The sequence below is a fragment of the Hirundo rustica genome, chromosome 9, assembly GCF_015227805.2.
Source record: "Hirundo rustica isolate bHirRus1 chromosome 9, bHirRus1.pri.v3, whole genome shotgun sequence".
In the NCBI taxonomy this organism is placed as follows: domain Eukaryota; kingdom Metazoa; phylum Chordata; class Aves; order Passeriformes; family Hirundinidae; genus Hirundo; species Hirundo rustica.
Genome location: NC_053458.1, coordinates 8983986 through 9003959, shown reverse-complemented (window position 1 = coordinate 9003959; position 19974 = coordinate 8983986). Strand labels below are relative to the sequence as shown.

General features: G+C 59.5%; 1 protein-coding gene across 2 annotated transcripts in view; it reads right to left on the bottom strand.

The window, feature by feature from the left end:
* PIK3R3 (phosphoinositide-3-kinase regulatory subunit 3) overlaps positions 1-18179 on the bottom strand; it is a 77977-nt gene extending 59798 nt beyond the window's left edge. The window contains exons 1-7 of one of the 2 annotated variants that reach the window (XM_058421710.1): positions 18159-18179; positions 16476-17149; positions 12427-12522; positions 12130-12207; positions 3724-3855; positions 689-890; positions 254-339 (exon numbers count right to left, since the gene is read on the bottom strand). In XM_058421710.1, the coding sequence (XP_058277693.1) occupies positions 254-339; positions 689-890; positions 3724-3855; positions 12130-12207; positions 12427-12522; positions 16476-16791 (910 nt within the window). In that variant the 5' untranslated portion in view covers positions 16792-17149; positions 18159-18179. Of the gene's footprint in view, positions 1-253; positions 340-688; positions 891-3723; positions 3856-12129; positions 12208-12426; positions 12523-16475; positions 17150-17740; positions 17840-18158 lie in introns of those variants that run through there. The other variant, XM_040072635.1, reaches the window with a different exon arrangement.
* Positions 18180-19974: the final 1795 nt, after the last annotated feature.

Below are 19974 nucleotides of genomic sequence, written 5' to 3'. Positions count from 1 at the left end.
AGACATGAAACCAGAAAACAGCTGCAAACCTTCTGAGGAGCTGCAAAGAAATGCCCCCAAAATCATTGTCTCTGAGGAGAAAGGAGAGAGGGAAACGGGACAGGAAGCCAGCACAGCCTGGGCACCACCACAGGGACACAAGCACCTTCTCATCACTGCACCAGGCGCTGAAACTGTCCCAGGACTTGCTGCCATCACTGCTCTGAATGTCACACCCACTGCCCCCCTCCGCCGCCAGCCAGACGTCTCTTACCAGGAGCTGTCGGCAGCTCCGCCGCCTCGCTGGCCATGATGAAGGACTCGAGGATCCTTGCACGGAGCTCAGGGCCTGCCTCGGTGCTGAGAGGAGAAGGAGAGGTGTGTGAGGAGCCAGCAGTTCAACCTCCCTGGAGACACCCCCAACTCCCTGGAAGAGCAGCCAGCTACCCCGATGGATCTGCCGTGCAACTGAGGCAGTGCTGTGAATCCCAAACCCGCGTGTGCATGGTGCCTGCTCACTTTGGGAACGGGTGTGATGCCTGAGCACCACACTGGAACGGCAGCTTCCAGAGCTGGCCTCCCCCTTCGGAGAACCCTGTGCCCGGGCGCCTGTGGGCTGTGGTACAGCAAAACCAGCTGGCTTGGGGCAGCCGGTCCGTGGGCACCCTCCTCTCACCCGCCCTGTCCCGTGCGTGGCAGGGGACCTCACCTGGCCGCCGCAGGGCGCAGAAGCAGCTCCCCAAAGAGCTCCCCGAGGAGCCGGGGGGAGAGGCGGCTGCGGTGGCTGCCCTGGCTGAGGTGACAGAAGTGGCGGGCGAGCTGGCGCAGGAGCAGTGCCTGCGGCTGCGGCAGTGCCGGGGGGGCCAGCAGGGCTCGGGCTCGCTGGCCACACTCCTCCAGGCCTGGGGTCTCTGTAGCAGAGGGGACACAGGAGAGAAATGGTCAGCTTGGGAGGTCAGGGGTATCCCCATGCCTCTCATGGGAGCCCAGCACCTACCAGCGCACAGGGCAGGGGCTGTGCCGCTTCTCTACTCCCTCGAGAGACACGAAAAAACCTGACCTCAGCCTCTCCCACCACTATTTCTTTGCAGCCCATCCCTTCCCAGACAGGCCATGAGACTCGTGGATACCCCAGGGTCTTCAGAGATGATTTCTTCAGGGTCTTGGCCACTTCTTTCTGGGGTTTGCCTGCCCCGTTTACCCACTCACATCACCCCAGATCAGGTTGTCAGGTGCCTTTAGCACATTCCCCCTGTCTGCACATCCGGGGAGGGAGCTCAGAGGGCTGAGCTGCTCACCTGGTGGGGGCTGCACCTCAAAACCCTTCACTGCTGCTTTCATGGAGAACAGTGCGAGCCCTGCCTTGGTGCACAGCAAAGCCATAGTAAAGGCAGAGCAAAGCAGAGGTGGGAAAATGGGCACCAGCTTGAAGATCTGCGGAATTTAAAGGCTCAGCCCACCCCTGCAGAAACAGCGAGCTGGGGGGGAAAAGGGTTTTTAGAAAGAAACAGTTATGTGCACTTGGGCTGCAGGGGGGGCTGCAGTGAGTCTCTGCAGCCCCCTGCCTCATGGTCTCACACCCCGTGAAACAGCACAAGGGAGGCTGACGGGGGTGCAGCTGCTTCCAGCGACACTCGAATTACCCATCTGAATAAAATCAGGCACTAAACGGCATGGCACCTCACAGAGCTGCTGCCAAAACCACTGTCACGGGTGCCCTGAGCAGCCCAGAGCCCACGAGTTCCCACCATGTCCCCGGTGCCCTCTGGCAGCTTTGGCCGGGGCTCTCTGGTCTTGTGAGCTGTGAGCTCAGCGCCTGGGACTGCGATGCTGCCCCAGGCACAGGAAACAGCCGCTCTCCAGCCATCCTCCATTCCTGCCTTGTCCCAGCCCTTTTATCTGCTGGGGACAGGGAAGTCCCCAGGCCTGGGTTGCTCTCAGCCGGCTTCAAAGCCCGGCTCGGCCGGGGGCTGACTCAGCTCCCCGCGCTCTTTGCGCCAGGACCGAGGCTTGGCCGGTGCCCAGCCAGCTCCCGACATCCATCCTTGGAGCCAGGGTGCACCAGAGCCGGAGGGGCAGGGATCTGGGATCCCCTCCGAAGCAGGTCTGCAACCCAGCCGTGCTGGCGATGGGGTGTTCGTGAGCCCTTGGTTCCCACAAGCTGCTCCTCAGGGATGTTTAGCTTTGCTCTGGGCCTCCCCTGCCGCAATTCCTGCCTTTTTTTTTTTTTTTTTTTACACCTTTTTGCACCTAGAGGATCCTGCAGGAGAAGGCTCACAGCCAAAGGGGGAATTTGGGAGTGTTTTCCCCTTCCTTTTGAAGGTGGTCCTCTTGCTGCTTGCCCAACTCTCAGCCTCAAGCAGGGCAGAGGAGCCTTGCAGGGCAGGCTGCCAGAACCCAGCACCATCTCCTCAAAGACTTATATTTTAATTTTTTCTTTTAAACCCCAAGGGAATCCTCTTGCCATTGGTTTATCCACCGTTCTGCCCCCTCCTCCTCCTGCCCCTGTTGTGCCATGAGCAGAGCCCACTGCAGCACAGGCTGCAGGGAAAGGCGCTTCCCTTTGAAGTTGCTTAACGAGGCAACCCAGCTAATTGCTTCCTAATTGCATTTTTATCCTTGGAAAGGAGGCAGCCTTTGATTTCTCCTCTGACGGGTGAGGGGAAGGCAGCTTCTCTGTGCCACCAGCCCCAGGGGTATTTCTTCTGGCTCTGTGTCTCAGTGCAGAGCGGGGAGGATGGGGTGTGAGTTGTCCCTCACCTTCTCCTCGCTGGAGGCCACAAAGAGCCCGTAGGCTTTTCCCATCAGGACACGGTAGGAAAAGGCCACGCTGGTCTGGCCACGGGTGATCTTTTAGTGCCTCTTAAGGCAGCCAAGAATACCATCTACCCAAGCACTAATCTGGCTTAGGATGGGGAGGTGATGCTCAGGGATGGAGGGTACTGCAGCAACTGGCAGTGAGATGAGAGCTGCTGTGGGAGGAGAAGAAATCCTGATTTCACAAGCAGCGAGAGGTTCAGGCCATGTCGAACACAGTGGGCAAGGGTTTCCTGTGTGCCTGGTGATGCCCACGGGCTCTCAGGCTGGAAGGGGTTGAGTGGCTCTGTGAGGACTCACTTGAAATGGGTTTTGGTCCAGGCTCACTGTTGGGATGGGCCGTGGGCTCTGCTGACCTGGGTACGAGCCCTGCTCTGTTTATTTGAAAAGAAATAAAAAACCCCAAAGCCTTGATGGTCTCATACATTTGTGCAGAGCCTCAAAAGCTTGCAGGGACCTAAAGGCACTTCCTAACGGCACTAAGCTGAAAAAGCTGAGAATTTTTTTGTGCCCATATAAAGCCAGGAGTTAATGAGATTACAGGAAAAAGAATCCCAGGCAGCAGAGCCAAAATATTATAATAACGCTTTCTTCTGGGGCCAGCATCACCCAGCCCTGGCAACTGCCCGTCCTGGCAGGCTGCACCTCCTCCTGTGGGCACTGCAGAGGGAGAAGACCTCGCTGTGGTGGGTGCAAAGCAGGCCCTGGATCTCCCTTCTTTCCCAGAGCATCTCCCAAATGCTGCCATGCTGCTCCAGCACAGGTGATGTTCCCATTGGCCCTTAAAATCTGCCCTTAGTGCAGCACTGGGCAGGGGATATGGTCAGAGCCACCCTGGAGATGCTGGGAAGCCTTTCTAGGGGTTTCCTAAAGTTTCTCCAGCCCCACAGAGGTTGCCAGGTGTGGGGGGAACCTATGTGTGCTTACCTTGAGCCATGTGGATCAAGTCACTGTAGAGAGCTGGGGGGATGAGGGGCGTGGGGAGCTCCTGGAGGTACCACTTCAGGGCATCTGCCAGCGTCTGGGCCTCGTACAGGTCCATGTCCACTGCTGAGGCATCTGGAGGGAGAGACACAGAGGGAACCCTGAGCCTATGGTTCTTCCCCTCTGACACAGCTCGGAGCTCTTCCATCCCTGAGTGCCTTCCTCCAGACCTGGGGGCTGATTTCTTTGCCCATGTCCCATCTCCCCAGTGGAGCAGTGCATGATTTCACTGCCACCACTCCCCCTGCAAATATTCCTGTCCCAATTTCCACTGACCCTGAGTTCCACGTGCCCAAGGAGAGCACGAGGCAGCATCTCTGCTTAGTGTAAACTCTACATCCAGTGCATGGGACGGGGAGTCTCACCTTTCCACTGGGGGCCCACTGCAGGATAGGACCCATGGGAAGAACTGAGCAACTGCCCCAGGAACCTTCCAGTTTTCAGGGCCAGGTGCCATGTGCCAACCCCAGCCCTGCAGGAACTGCTCGGAAAATGCATCCACGGAATGGGGTTATGGTTCCCAGGCAACTCAAGTTGCTTAAGGCCCTTGTGACCCCCGGCGATCCCGAAATGCTGTGGATGTGCCCCAATTGGCATCGCTTCTCCTAGCCCTGAAAGGTGGCTGCGCTGGGGAGGGGGTGAAGGATGCTGCAGGAGGGGGTCTGAGGCCACACAGCCTGGGCTCAGGGGCTCAGGGGTCCTGGGCTCAGGACAGAGGCAGTGCTAGGAGCAGAAATGTCCCACGGTCTGTCAGGAGACAGAGGGTGGGATGTGTCTGTCCGAGCCCCATGGCCAGGCCAGCACAGGGACATTGCTTCACCATGGTCCAGGGGGAAGAAGCCTTTCAGCATCCTTTGGTATTGCCTCATGTGTTTGTCTTGGAGGTCTCCCATCCTGGCTGGGCAGGGTGGTGGCTGTCTGGAGGGTGATGGTGCCTTTTGCAAAGATCTGAAGGTTTCAAAATCTGGCTTTGATTCAAACTGGACCCAAATGCGATGTTTTGAAATTCTCCTTGTTGGAGAATTTGGAGGGTGAGGGGTACAGGAGGTTGGGAATAGTTAAAAAGATGAACATATTTGAGATGGTTTGAAATGGTTAATTAAAATAAAAAGAAAATCAAATTTGTAATTTTCTTAAAGATGCTGTGTCAGGCCCCAGATGGCCTGGAATGACAGAGAAGACTGTGGGCTTGCCCTGCTCTGAGCCCTCTTCCACGCCTCTCGCTGGGTCTTTGCCCCCAGATGCAGCTTCCCTGAAATTGGTGCCATTTGGGGAGATGCTCCATCTCCCAGCCCAGCATTTTCCAGCAGAAAACCTTGTGAGTCTCCAACCACTCCAGCTGTGCTTCCTTCTGGGGCAATAAACCCAAAAGAGGTGAGAAACGCTCTTCCCTAGGACGAGGCTTTAGAGGCACACATTCAGCAGGGCAGGGATGGGGAACAGCTGGGAAAAGCCGTTTTAAAACACCTTGACCTTGATCTCCCCTCCCTGGAATGTCCCTGCTGCGGAGCAGGCAGCCTGGGAGCCTGCCTGCCTGCGTGGGAACACCACCAGGCTGCAGTGGGTCCCTTATGGCCAGCGCCTTCCCAGACGGAGAGAAAACAGATTGGCCAATGCCCGAAGCGAAGCCTTTAACCCAGCCACTGGAGACGCTACCTCATTGTCAGGAGCTGAGAACTGTGTCCTGGGGCAGCGTGGGGACAGCTGGGACACGTGCCACCACGCTGGGGCAGGCAGCCATCCAGCATGGCCAAACGTGAGCCGGGGCAGATGGGGGTGCTGCCTTTCGGGCACACCAGAACTTTTGTCCCCACAAAGTCACAGCGTTGTCCCGTGGACCACTGTGCCCTTGGCATCCTCGAGGTGGGCAGGGCAGTGCCAGCTGCACCCTGGCCCCGTTCTGGTCCGTGTTCGTGCTCCCATCTCCCAGCCACAACTCTGGACCTTCTTGGCTGGTCAGAAGGGTCATTTCTGCCAGGCTTTGTGGGGAGATGGGGTCAGTTCCCCATTTTTGCTAGCACTTGCCCTGGAGATGTGAGCTGGCACGTTGTCTCGAGCTGGGCAGGTGGAGGAGAGTGGGGTCAAGGATCCCACAAAATGCTCCAACACCAGTTTTTGGCTGAATACTCACAGTGCATGGCTAAACCCCAGGGATGCTGCTGGCGGGTCCCAGGGTCTCATTGCATCGCAGAGAGCCTTTCCCATCAGTGGAATGCACCGAGCAAACCCCAAAGTCCTTCCCACCCTCCACGAGGGTTTCTGCAGAGAGCTGTCGCTCGCCTTAAGGATGCTGGCACGGATTGAGGAGAGCAGCCACAAGCTGTTCCTGCGCAGGGAAGGGGCCGCTGCCGGGCGCTGGCCCCAGGCGATCAGCCCGGGGCTCCACCGTGGCCTAATTAGCTTGTTTGCCTCGTTAGGCATGAGCCTGGGGGGTGTTCAAAGGGAAGGCTCAGCCGGTTTCAAAGCGAGATTCAAAAACATCTTTACAGAGAGAGGCGTGATGGGGAGGCCGGGGGGATTCACACCGCGCTGACAGGGACTGATTGGCATCATTCTCCGTGGCACGTCGGCTAGAAGTAGCCATTAGCCTGTGGTCCTCATCCTCCTGGAAATGCAGTGGCGTCCTCCTGCCCCGGGAGGAGCTCTCCTCCTGCCCCAGGAGCTGCCCTGGTGAGCTGGGCTCGCCGTCAGGCTGAGAGCACAACTGGGGGCTGCTCCGAGCTGTTCCCCAGCGCCGGCTGTGCCCCGGCAGCTCGGGGAGGCTCAGCCGGCAGCTGGGGAAGGGTTAACCCTGGAGCCTTCCCAAACAATTACCACCGGCCTGACCCCACGGAGGCTGCTCTCTTCTTATCTGAGGGAGATGATAACCAGCTATAAGAAGTTAATGAAGCTGCAGGATGAGTCAATGCTCTCCTGCTGCTCTCCAGATGTTCCCATCCTTTCCCCAGGGGAATGATGGAGGAATGACGGAGGGATTCCATCTGCCTGCCATAATTAGGAGGAAAACACCCCAAAAACCCCCAACCTCGACCCCATACCAACCCACTCCAACACACAGCCTGCTTGCTGACCTGCTGGCAGAGCAAGCATCTGGGGACCAGTGGTTATCATACCTTGCCCACGGAGGGGAGAAAAACAGGAATAAATCTGGGACTGGGGACAGGGTGCGTGGGACGGCCACTGGCCCAGAGGGAAAGTCTCCCAGCCTCCTCCCACTGGGATTCCAGAGCCCACATCCCAGCAGGGGCAGAAAGGTGCTGGAGCTTTGGGTTGAGTCAGGCTGGGCAGGAAACTCCAGGACGTCTCCCACAGCTGCAGCCAGCCAGGGAGGCGTGAGTAAGGCCGAGTTTCGGTAAACGTGGAGGATGTTCAGCCAGGAGGGGCTGCGGGGGACGTGGGGGTTGTTTTGAAGGACAGGCTTGAGCGGGTCCTGGTAACCAGCTGTCCCCTGCATGTGGCCACAGGTGATGGCTGCTCCCACAGCCCTGAGCAGCTCGTGGGTGACAGGGTGCCAACCTTGCCCAGCACCCAGGGCCCCCTGCCCAGCAGCGAGTCCAACAGGCTCAGCTGGACCTTGGCCACCGAGCGCTGCTGCAGTGAGATGCTCTCAGGTGTGTGGTCCCTGTGACAGAGAGGGACCCAAACCACCCTGGGGCTGGCTGAAATACCGACTTGGGAGTTTCCCTACCCCTTCTGGACCTTTTAGTTTTAGTTGTCAGTGGGTGCTAGAGAGATGTGCTTGCTGTTCACAGGTGGGGGCTGGACGTTCCCATCCGCAGGGATGCTGAGCAGGCATTCGAGATCAGGGCATCTCAGTGAGGTTTTACTGGGAAACTGCACCAAATCAGGCAGTATTTCCCAGCTTTGACTCAGCATCATTGTAACCTCTCCCAGCCGGCCTGCTGGTACCTGGGGGCTTGGCAGCTGCCAGGACACGCCCTGCCCGTGCACAGGAGCTCCTGCCAGCCCCAAACGCTCTCCTAGCTGGGTTTCACCCCGCCGTCCCCTTGGCCGGCACTCAGCCAGGGTAGGGGTGCTGGGATTCCCTTTGAGACTGCCTTCCCCCACCTCACCTTCCCTAAGGCAGTCCCCTTCCTCAGTTTTCCCAGCAGCTATGGGAGGGGATGGCAAAACTCACCCCCAGTTCTCCCTGATGGGTCTGGCAGGGATGGGTCTCTGCCGCTGCCGTTTATTTACCCTTCTTTCATCACCACCAAATATAAGAGATGAGCTCATGCCTCTCGCCAGGCTCTGACGACACGGGGTTTATTTCCACTGCAGGTATAAATAAAAAGCAGTGCCGCAGGCACCGGGACGCCTCACGCTCGGGAGGAAAGTCATCCTGGTGGAATGAGCTTGCCCGGGGGAAACCAGAGCCCTCAGGGGGGCTCCGATCCCCCGTGGCACCCCAGGGACAAGGACGGGGACGCGCTCCCTCCCCGTGCATCCACACCGTGGTGACGGGGGGAGCGCTGCGAGGCCCCCCCAAGCCGCTCCTCGCTCCCCGACCCTTTCTGCCTAGCAGCAGCTCCTGGCAGCCCCAGCGAAGCCCCGGGACCCACCATGGCTCGCTAATCCCCACCGAGACCTGACCTAATTCCCGGGCACGTGAGCGTGTCTCCAGGCAGACTGCTCCGCGCCCGGGCCGCGCATCCGAGCGCGCAGGACGGCGGCGCAGCCCCGGCACGCCCGGAGACACCGGCTCCAATCCGCCTCGCTCTGCCGACGCGTTCTCCCTGGCACCCGAGCCGCAGCCGGCTCCTGCCTGGCCCTGACAACAGCGGAGCCTCTTCCCATTGCTGCGCTTGTATCTGGGGAAGGGTCTCGGTGTTTACGCCTGCAGCTGGACTCCAGAGCCCCGAGCAGAGCAGGGTTATCCAAAGCGCGGGGGAGGTTCGAGCGCGTCGCCGCCGTCCCGCGAGGGTTCGGTCCCATCTGAGCCGTAGGGAGCACCCACGGACCTCTGGGGTGAGGACCCTGCAAGATCTCTGGGCGCTGTCCCCCACCGGGGAGGAGGGATAAGCGCGCCGACTTTCCCTGCTCGGCGGTGGCAAAGCGCTGCCCGGACGTTACACGCAGGACTTTGCAGCCATTCCCAAGCCAAACCTCCCCCAGCTCGGGTCCCTCAGCTCTGGAGGGCTCCAGCACCCACCAGCGCATCCACAGCTCTGCTGCTATCACACGGGGAATGTCCCAAGTTTCCAGCAGCAGCCGTGAGAAGGCTGCCTGCCACATCCCAGGAGGAGAGGAGTGTGGACAGAACCCCAAGCCAGCTTGTGGTGGGGGCAGAAGACATCAGGTCCGGGCCCTGAAGGGACTCATCACCTCATGTCCCCAGGGACTGTGGATGTAGCAGGTGATTTGCCCCATCCCTTGTGCTCCAAACAGCCCCCGAGCTGCACGCAGGGGACAGGAGGAGTGCTGGGAGCTGGAAACTCTCGGGGTCAGTGTGTGGCCCCACATCACAGAAATACCCCAGGGCATGAAGCAGCCCCATCCAGGCACTGCAGGGAGTGTTGGGGGTGGCAGGGTGAAACTCTGCTTTATTCCTCTTTTTCAGCCCATCCTCTTTCCCTGACACTGCAGCTGGGCTCATGGCTGGCTGATCACCTCCCACCCTTTGGTGAGCCCTCCTCAGCCCCCCTGTGAAGCTGCAGCTTTTCTTTAAGTCCCTTTTAGGTGCCACTGTGTGACTGATTCTCATGCTCAGTGATGCTGCATGCCCCCCTTGCCTCTCTTAATTGTTCTTGCACCATCCATCGTGGAAGCACCGATTTTGGTGCACAGGCTCTAGACAGCAGTCAGAGGCCACTGACCTGCAGAATGTCACCACTGCCAGGATGGGGATGGGGACAGGCTCCGCTCAGACTGTGGAGCCAGGTGGAGCCACTCTGTCCAATGCTGCCAAGAGGATGGGAAGCCTTCATCCCAAACCTGGCTGATGTTTAGCTCAGGAACTGCCCACAGGTAAGATCCCCCATGGTGAGAGCTCTAAAAGGGTCAGGGATGGGGAAAGGGTGCCTGTGCTGCCAGCCCTGGAACACAGTGCCCATGGGCTCCTAGGGACAGCCAGGGCTGCTCTGACTTGCACGGCTCCTTGTCTCCCAAGGTCCTCCTTCTTCCCCCTGGAAGTTCAGATACTCTTTCAGTGCAGAAAACATTCCTAGTTCTCTGACACATTGAGATATGGGAGTTAGAAACCCAACATCTGAACTTTTTCAGCCCTTGCTCCTTTTTCCTTGCACTTTCTAGCAGTTTTCCTGCCACCACTGCCAAACGCCAGAGCGATTTGGATTCACAGGGAAGCTGAAACCCCCAGTGGGAACCTGGTTTTCTCCCCAGCCGAGATGTGGTTCAGTTCCAGCAGCCACCAATCCTGGCTCTGATTTCTCCCCATTCCCCAAGATGAAGCTTGACTTTTGCAGGCAGGCTGCTGGCAGAGATGGCACGCTGGAGGGGCGAAGCAGCAGGAGCAGGGGAGGAAGGGAAATGTGACTCTTGCCTCTGTCTTCTCACCCACGGGGCAAGAAAGCTCCAATATTCCAGCAGGGCTGTTTTATTCCACCAAATGCAATGAGAGGGCTTGTACGGGAGACAAAGCAGAGATGCTCTCCTGCCTTTCCCAGCCCTGTGTGGGCTCCAGCAGGGTCCTGGGGAAGCACCACTGGCTCTGTGGCCTGCAGGAGGTTGCAGCAGGAGCAGGCTGCCAAGCTTGGCCTCTGCTGGGATGCTTGACTCCGGCAGGAACGTCATTCCCATCCTGTGGCAGAGCATCCCGCTGGCATGGCTGAGCATCAGCCCCTTCAGCTGAGAGCTGATAAGTGTGAGACTTGTCCTACCCCCTCCAGCTCTGGGGAACTCTGCCTTTGCCCAGCTCCGTGTTGCTGAGCACATGGGGCAGCCCCCTGAGGGGCCCAATTAAAGATTTCGGTCCCAGAGGAGATGTTGGCTTGGGAGTATCAAGTCTCCCAGGGCTGTTGGTGATTTTTAAGGACTTTCAAATGTCTTGAAAACCACAATGGCATTTCTCTGACTAGTGCTGGGCCCCGCCGTGGGAAATGGACAGACCTAGACAGACCCACCAGGTGCCCAGAGCTCTGGCCAAGCCAGCAGGGGTTGCCCCTGGGCTGGGAGAATCTCCTAAGGCTGAGCAGGATTTTGGCGATAACTGCTGTGGTGCAGCTCTGTGGGGAACCCTGGAGCTGCCCGGGATGCTGCCCCAGCTGCATGGGAGGAATGGAGGACCCGTAACTCCCGCGTGCTTGGAAAACAAAACCTTCTTCTCACACCCAGCCTAGGCACCAGTGCCCAGGGAGTGCAGGGGATTGCTCTCGGGTGCCTTCACCTTCTCCAGAGCTCAGCCAGTAAACCTGGCCCTGGGTACAGGGCTGGGAAGAAGATCACCCACTTCTCCGGGCTTCCTCAGCCCACAGCTTGGGGAGAAGAGCGGGGTGGTGGGGTGCCCCTAACCCCCGTCACCTCCGCGGGGAGCGCAGCCCTCTTCGGGCCGCGGGGAAGGAGCATCGCTGGGAGCTCCAGCTCTCCTCTCCTGCATCCCTCCTTCCCCGCCCGGCGGGACTCGGCTCCCGGTGCGCGGGAAGCGATGAGGTCATGGTGCTTAATATAGCGATTTCATCACAGCGCTTCTCCCCAGCAACACCGCCCGGCTCCCGCCGCCCCCCGGCCGGCAGCGCCCGGGATGCGCTCGGGATGCGGGGCCAGCCCGGGGCTCTGCGGGGCCGCCCGTGCCTGGTGTCACAGTGCCGCCCTCTGGGCGCCGCGGCCGGGGGATGGGGGTGCTCGATGCACCCCACAACACCCCAAAAAACCCCCCAGATCTGAGCGACACGCTGGATCCGTCGCGTCCCCGCCGTCCCCCGCCGTGTGCCATCCCATCCCAGCCGTGGATTTACAAGCAGGTACGGGGAGATGGTTCTCCCCTTCCCCCCCTACGCTGCTCATGCCCCTAAGTCTTGCAAACAGCTTCCCATTCTGGTAAATTATCTTTCCCTTTCCTCTTTTTCCCTGGCCGCAAGAGGCTTTCTCCCTGCCTTGCTTCTCAGATACAAACCCTAGAGATTTAAAAACCCAAGCATTTTTTCTCCCCTCCACCACCCCTCCTCAAAAAAAAAAAAAAAAGAAAAAAGAAAAAAGAAAAAAGAAAGAAAAAAAAAGATTCTACCGAAGCGCCCCTGCCCTGCACCTGCATCACTTCTAGCTGCATCGCCCGCGGGCTGGGATCGGGGCTGTGATGATGTGGGTGCTGTAACCCCTCCCTGCCAGGGCAGCATCACCTGCACGGCCCCCTTCCCTCCTGGAACACGGGAGGGACGCGGCTCCGCGACTCACCAGCCAGCAGGGCTTGTTTCAGCTCAGCATCCCCCAGCACGCCGGGCCCGGACCTGTAGAGCACCTCGCTGTCGAGCCCTGGGACACAGACGGGAGAGGGGGGTCAGCGCTGAGCCCACCTCCTCCTTCCCGACGCGGGGGGAGCCGGCAGGGACTGAGAACGCCGCGCTCCCCCGCGCTGCCCACGGGGAGAGGTCTGGCCGTAGCGGTGCTCTTGGGGCGCTCTGAACCGCGCAGAGAGGGGGCTGTGTGTGCACCCGGGGGTGCCCTGCTGATGGGGGCTGTGCTTCTCCGTACCTCGTTTTTCCAGCGCCTCGATGAGCCTGGCCACGGTGGGCAGCGCCTGCTCGGGGAGGGCGGGCTGCTCGCTGGGCTCTGCCTGCCCGGGGAGTCCTGCGGTGAAAAGAAGGGGAGAAGGGGTTTGGAAATTCCTGCCTGTAGGAATTGCACTTTCCCCTGCTGCCCCGGGACAGGATCAAGCTGCCGCTTTGGCACAGCCACAAACAACACTTCGGCTCATGTGTGTCTATTTTTTTGAGCACTTCTCCCTTTATTTTATCTTCTTTTTGCAATAAGAGTCACCGTTGGGGGCTCGGCTGCTTGCTGAGGTGCAAAGACCTGCTCAGGCGTGTGCCCTGCCCGTGGGGAGCATCCCATCCTGGGCACGGAGATCCTCCAAGCCAAAGCCCTTCCCCACCTCTCTTCCCACGGCACCGAGACCGCCCCTCTCGTCACTCATGGCCCAGGGTGACAGCAGGCAGGAGCTGGGGTCCGTGCCCACCACAGCCACGTCTCTCTGCAGCTCTCACCTGCTGTGCACAGCAGGCCCAGGGAGGTCTCAGTCTCCCCTTGGCTGGTGCAGACCTCCCTCAGCCCCTGAGGAGCCCATCACGGGAACAGGGGCCAGCTTCCCACAGCACAAATCCCCATGTGCTGCTCACTCCTGGGTTTCAGACCAAGGACACCTCACTCCAGACCATGGCAGAGAGGAGCAAACCCCTTGGCAGGCGGGAGAGCAGCTGTCCTCACCCCGGGGCACGTTGTACCCCTCCATCCCTCTTTATCACCCCTTCCTGTGTGGGTTAAACCTAATGGAGACCTTGGCAGGGCAGTGCTGGGATTTCTCCCTGCTCCCCAGTGGCCTTGAGACCCCCAGAAAGGCAGGGGGCAGGGGGCTGGCAGTGGCTGCAGCACACCAGCGCTGTGTGTGGCTGCTGCAGCACGGGCAGCACGTCAAAGGGCTAAAAAAAAAAAAAAATAAGAGGGACTTTGGGCAGGGCCACACTGCCTTCAGTCTTTTGCAAAAAACACAACCTGGCTGCAACAGGTGGATGCAGGCTCTGATCCTCACCCTGGTGATGCCCTGGTGCTCACAGATGGTGATGCAAATCTGCCACTCGTGGGTGGCTGCTCCAGTGCCCAGGCACGGCCACAACCCCCAAGCACAGCAAGGGGGAACTCTGCCACCCAGTGAGGGTGTGTTGGTGCCTTGGGTGGCAACGGGGGAGATTTCAGGGTTAAACCAAAGTGCGTCATTGGAACCTCATGCAAAAAATGTCCCCGCTGCACGAGTGGTTTTGTGATTAGGGAAGCTGGGCTTTTCCTCCAAGTCAATGGCTTGGGGAAAGGGAGTGACTGAAAAAAACCCCAACAAAACAAACCCAAACCCCAAACTTTCTCCTTGCTGGGAATGGCAGGAGTGGCCCCAAGCTGTGCCAGGCTGGACCCCAGCACCCTGATGCCCCAAGGTGTAGTGGAGGTGATGCCTCATGGCAGTGGTGCTGCCCAGGACACCAAGTCAGGGACAAAACAGCCAGCAAGATCTTGGAAGTGCCCTGGGACTCAGACCTGCTGCAGAGCCATTTTTGGGATGTTATTTAATTAAAAGAAAAAGGACCATTCCTCCCTGCAGGGCCAGCCCTGGCTCGAAGGCATGGCTGGGACATGCAGTGTCTGTCATTCAGGGCTTCCTCCATGGCCTGAGCCAGCTCAGGGTCCCTGTGTGGCACCAGGGCTTGGTGGGAGCTGAGGGCACTCTGGGGTGGGGGGTACTCTGCTGATGCAGAAATATAAATTAGGGCGCTTTTTTTTTGCCAGAAAAGCATCCCTCAAACCTCCGTCTGGAAATGGAATCAGTACGGGAATAATTTAAAAAAAAAAAAAACCAACAACCCCACAAACAAACAAACAAACAAACAACAACAAAAACAAGCCCCCAAAAAACCACACACACACACACACACACAAAAAAAAAAAAAAAAAAAAAAAAAAAAAAAAAAAGCCCAAACCAAAAAAACCCCAAATCAGCCCAAAAGTATCTTCTCTTCCAAGAGGATTTTGGAGGTTTTTACTCTAAAGGGAGCCCTGTGAGCTGGGGGGTTTGGGTTTAAACTGACACGAAATGGCACACTCTGCTCCCATGCCGCAGAACGATGTGGCTGTGGGACGGAACGTCCCCTGCTGAGGTGCCTGCCCACCCTGGCATCACCCCAGGAAAGGCACCCCATGGAGGGGCACCCCACAGCACAGCACTGGGAAGGCAGCACCCAGTGTCCCCCTGGACAGCAGGGCTGGACACCTGGCCATGCCCAGAGCACGTCCTGCTGATGGCAGTGCCCTCCCCAACCTACCCCAAAACCTGGCTTGAGGGCTCCTTTTCCCTACTAAAAACTATGGATTTTACAATTTTAAGTGTTGTTATCCTTTCACCTGAGTGCACGCAGGGCTGGGGTGCCTGCACTGAGACCTTGCCTGTGGGCCAGGCTCTCTGGCCAGGATGTGCTTCCTGCTGTGGACATTCCTTGGTTTGTAGGGAATCTCCACAGCACCTGCGGGCAGGGGTCCCACGGCACGTCTCCCTCTTCACCCTTCCTGGTGAGCAGGGCTGCAGAGCCCTGGGGTCTGCTCCTGTCTGCCCCGAAATCTCCACACCGCCCTCAGTTTTCCAGGGCTCTGCCCGCGGCACAGCCGGAGGTCTCACCACTGAGCTGGCCTGGGCAGGGGGCTCAAACCCCTCATCAGGCTGGATAAACGCCCCCCAAAAGCGGCCTCCACCCTGCTGCAAGCCCAGCACGTAGCTGCTCACAGAGCCTCACCAGTGCTGCTGGGACTGCAGCTGCCTTGGCGCACTGGTCGGGGAGGAGCTCCTGCGTTTGGGTGAGGGGAGGCGTGGGGGGACCCGGTGTCCTTCCTGCATGGCTGTGGGGCCGCACATCAGGAGCTGCACGGCACACGTGGACATGGATGGTGCCGTGCACAGCCCAGGAGCTAGGTGATGACAAACCCCGGTGACGAGGGGGTCCTGAACCGTATTTTGAAGGGAGACAGACTCCTCATCATTGAGTGCCCCTCTAAACGCAGGCCAAGGCACATCCAGTGCCCAGCCAGCACAGGGGCTGCTCCTTTGGACACCACACTGCTCCCAGAGTGGGTGAGGAGGGTGTCTGAAGTGCCAGACCGGCAGCTGGGCAGGTTTTCCTGCCACGGCTGAACGTGATGCTGCTCTCCCAGCCCCAGGCCAGCACAGAGAGCCATTTCTGCTCCATACATCCCATGGCTTTGACTGGGGTCACCAGGATGTGCCTGGCTGGGAGGGGGGGATTCTTACTTTGGTTTTATATGTTTTAGCTCGTGTGCATCGTGGAACTGCTGTGAAATCCCTCCTGGCCCCAATGCTCTTGGCCACTGTGAGTGGCGAGGGCAGAGCTGGCTGCACAAGCTCGGCAGAGAAATGGCTGGAGGCCCCTGTGCCAGGAAGGGTCCTGCCCAATGTCCCCCCCAGTGCTCTGCTGCATCTCCCAGGGACAGAGGAGTCCCCCAGGGACTGACCACGCCGCTTGCCAAGATTGTCCCCCGTCCCAGCTTGCACAAAGTGACAGCGAGGCTGGGAGCTGGCCGAGGGCCAGCGCTTGCCCGGGCACTGAGAGCAGGCTGAATCAGGTGCCGCAGTGGTGGGGAGAGGAGCAGTTGGAAAAAAGGTCCCCGGGGACCATCCTGGGGCTTTCTGCTCCTCCCTGAGGGGCCAAAGGGGTCTTCTGTGCTCCTATGGATGTGGATCCCCTTGGACACCTCGTGCCAGCACGGCAGCCAGCCCGGGATGCTGGTGAGGAGCAATCCCTGCAGCCACGTTTGCCTGGGGCGCAGCGACGCTCTGGGCGTCCCCTGCCCCTCCTGAGGCTGCCTCGTTACACCAGGGCAGATAATTCCCGTGACAACTTCTTTCTCTGGGTTCCGGATCCCCATCCCGAGCGTGGTTTCCCACCTCAGCCGCACGCATCCACCCCGGCTCCGCGGCACCCTCGCCATCTCTCCCGTGGGCTCCCACCTTCCCGCTCCCCGGCACTCACCCCAGGGCGCGGGGGTCCCGGCCGGTGGCAGGGGCAGGGGCCGTGGCCGGGCCTTGGCGGCGGCGGCGGGGACGCGCGCGGGGCCCAGGTACTCCACGTAGGTGCCAGGGAAGTCTCCGCGCTCCTTGGTGCGCTCGTTGACGCCGTGCAGCCAACCCTGGGGGTTGCGCTCGTCGCCGTCCTTGTAGTTGGGGCTGCCGAGCAGCCCGGCCCTGCTGACCGTCAGCACGTCGCCGGGGCACAGCGCCAGGTCCTCCTCGCGGTCCTTCTGGTACTCGTAGAGAGCCCGGTACTGCAGCCCGTCCGAGGAGGCCATGGCGCCGGCGGCGTGGGTCACACGGCCCCCGGCCAGCCGCCGGGCATCGGGGTGGCAGCACGGGGCAGCTGTGGCTGCGAGGGGCTGGGAGCGCTCCCTTCCCTGCACGCACACAGGCACGCGGTGGGAACCTCGGCGATGGAAAATCTGCCAGGGGGAGAGCGGCTCCTGAGCCCTCCGAGCCCAAACCCGCTGTGGGGCCACAGCAACGCCCGGCGCTGGCTGGCTCAGGGGTGGGTAAGGAGATGTTTCTTCACCGGGGGCGGACGGAGGGGAGCGAAATGAGGCTGATGGGGGTAGAGGGGACAATGCCTCGTTAGCCTGGCCTCATCCGCACCGTGCCGGGGACATCCCTCCTCTGCCGGAGAGAAAGGCAGCGCGTTAGTGACCAAACCTCTGCCTCGACCTCAACCTCGTGCCCGTCCCCCATCCCAGCCTCGGGCACCAGGGAGAGCCCAGGGCTCGCTCGGCTCCCGCTTCCCTGGGAGCTCCCGCCAGCAGGGCTCGGCCACTGCACGCAAGGAAAGTACCGGCAAGAGTCTGGAAAGTAGGGCAAGAGATCACGCCACGGGTTTTTAAAATAGACATATGTGCTGAGAAACCTCCTGCCGCACGCAGCTCCCCTCCGGCAGCTCCAGCCTGGCATTGCTGCACGGAGCTGGCAAATGAAGATGTAGGATTTTCATGAGGCTTTGGGTTTATTTTTTCCTTTCTTTTTTTTTATTTTATTTTTTTTTTTTTAAATTTTTTTTGGTGCATTTTTATATATTCCTCCAAGAGTGACATCATCCCTAGGGGGAAAGACTGTGTGCTGCTGCCGACCCACTGTCCCCCCAGCTTCCAGCAGGACCCGGTGGAAGAGGGATGGAGGGAGGCTGAGCAGCAGCCGTCCGTCTGTCCATCCACCCACCCGTCTCCCAGAGCCCTCCCGCCGCCCCTCCAGCCTTACCGGGCGCGGTGGCTCCGCCGGCGGGAGCGGAGAACGGGAGCGGAGCGGAGCCGGCTCCCGGCCCCGCCGAGCCGCGCTCCGGCGGTGATGTCAGCGTCCCTCCTCCTCCTCCTCCTCCTGCTCGGTAGCCGGGCGGCCCCCCCCGCCGCAGCGCGTCGGGGGGCGGGGGGCACCCGGCTACCGAGCAGGAGGAGGGAGAATTGTAGGAGTAGGTGGATGACTTCATTCCCAGATGCAGCATCTCTGCTCCCAAATTGCATCCTCTGTAGGACGGAGATCTCTCGTCCGTGGGTCTCCATCCTTCCTTAGAGGTGCTAAAGGACAGGAGAGGACCCATGGACACCCCCCTTATGCCAGCCAGCTCTCCCTGTGCACCCGCATAGAATCCCATCCCTTAACCAGGCTAAAAAACACGCACAGGACAGGCAGGAGACGTCATGGAGAATCCCAGCTCAGGGATGCTCTGGTTCCTTGCTCTCCTCCTGAGCTTGGAAAAGCCATCCCAGTATTTGTGTGTCTGTGAGGCACAGAGAGGTGGATGTGACGTTCCCAAAGGCTCAAAGGCTTGCCTTGGTGGTTTTTGTTTTTTTTTTTTTTGTTTTTTTTTTTCCTTTTCTAAATCCTTTCTTCTTGTGCTGACTTCTCTGAAATGGTTGTAGCTCCTTGTCTTTGCTGCAGGTTGGACATCCTAAAAATAGATGGTACCTAAAACACAGGCTCTGGGAAATGCATGCTGGCTGAAACCAAGCCACTGCAGGCAGCAGTGCAGGGGTGGCATGAAGTCCAGGGAGGAATTCCAAGTGCTGGGAAAACTGGGGAAATGGACACAAAGGCCAGCAGAGCAATGCAGGAGATGTATGACCCTTCTCATCCACAATTTCAGCAAACCCCTCTTCCTTTCCCTGTTGTGCATGGCCTGATGGTGCAGGGCAGCAGCATCCTGGGGGATTCCTCCCCCTTTGTGCTTCCCTGGGCAGCACTCAGCCCCCACTGCCTGGCTGGATCCAGCCCAGCTGCTGGTCCTTGGGGGTCAAAAGGGATTTTTCTCTCCCTCGTCCCATTTCTGCTGGCACCATGCTGCTGGTGGTGTAGGTGGGACAGAGTCAGGTTTGGCTGTGAACAGGCAGATGCTGCCCTCCCCACCCAAGCTTCCCCAGTCATGTTCCCTGTGCCCCGCCAGGGTGAGGAGGTTTTGCTGAGCGTCTGAAGCCCTGCCTGGATCCCCAGTGTGTCCCACAGGGCTGTGAAGTCAGCCAGGCTGAGCACAGCGCCAGAGCTCGGGAGGTGCCTGGGGAAAGGCGAGGAGGTGTTTCCCTCCTGGGACAGGGTCAGAGCTGGGGTGGCTGGTGGGCACATCACCATCTGTGTCACCACCCATCCCCTCCTAGGATCAATCCAACATACAGGCCAGGAATCGACGCAGTCCTGCGGCTCAGGGGCAGGGGGACAACCTGGTGTGACACCCACAGCCCCCCTTCCCAGGATGCTGAGTGGGATCCCTCCTTCCCAGCGCAGTTCCTTCCCTCCTGATGCACCTTGAGGTCCCCAAACACACAGGCGCCATTTCCTGCTGGAGCCAAGTTCCACTGTCCCCAGCCCTGCAGTGGTTGCATGGGGCAACATCACCCCAGCTCTCACGGGCTGGCTCCTGCCCCCAGAACCCCCAGAGCACCCCGTACACCCCTTTCCAGCTGCACTGCACCAGGATCATTCCCAAAACTCTGTGCCCTGGGCTGCCCCTCACCCTGTGTCACCCCTACCTGGTTAATTTAAACCCCAGAGTCTGGCACATCCCCAGGGTGGGCAGAGGCCCTCAGAGAGCACCCTGTGAAGGCTGCAGAGGTGCTTCAGGCCTTTACTGCTACTGAATGAGCCAGAGGAGCTGCTTGTCAGGCCCTGATTAATCCATCCTCGCTGGATTAATGGGCAGCACTCATGGCAATGAGAGCTTTGCCTTGGCTTGCCTGGCCTTGACTGCTCTGTGGAGAGAGCAGGAGGAGCTGTCCCTGCTCCCTGCACCCCACAGCTCCCTCCAGGCTGCCCTTTGCTCCTGTCTGAGCAGCCCAGGATGGCTCTGTGTGGAAGAGAGTGGTCTCCCCACTGAGGTCCCCATGCCCTTCTGCATCTTCTTTCCTCCCTTGGCTGGAGGGATAACCCTTGGTGGGAGCATCTCCAGGGAATGCTCAGCACCCACCTTGGCTGCCTGTCCTGGCCTTTCCAAAGTGACAGGGGTC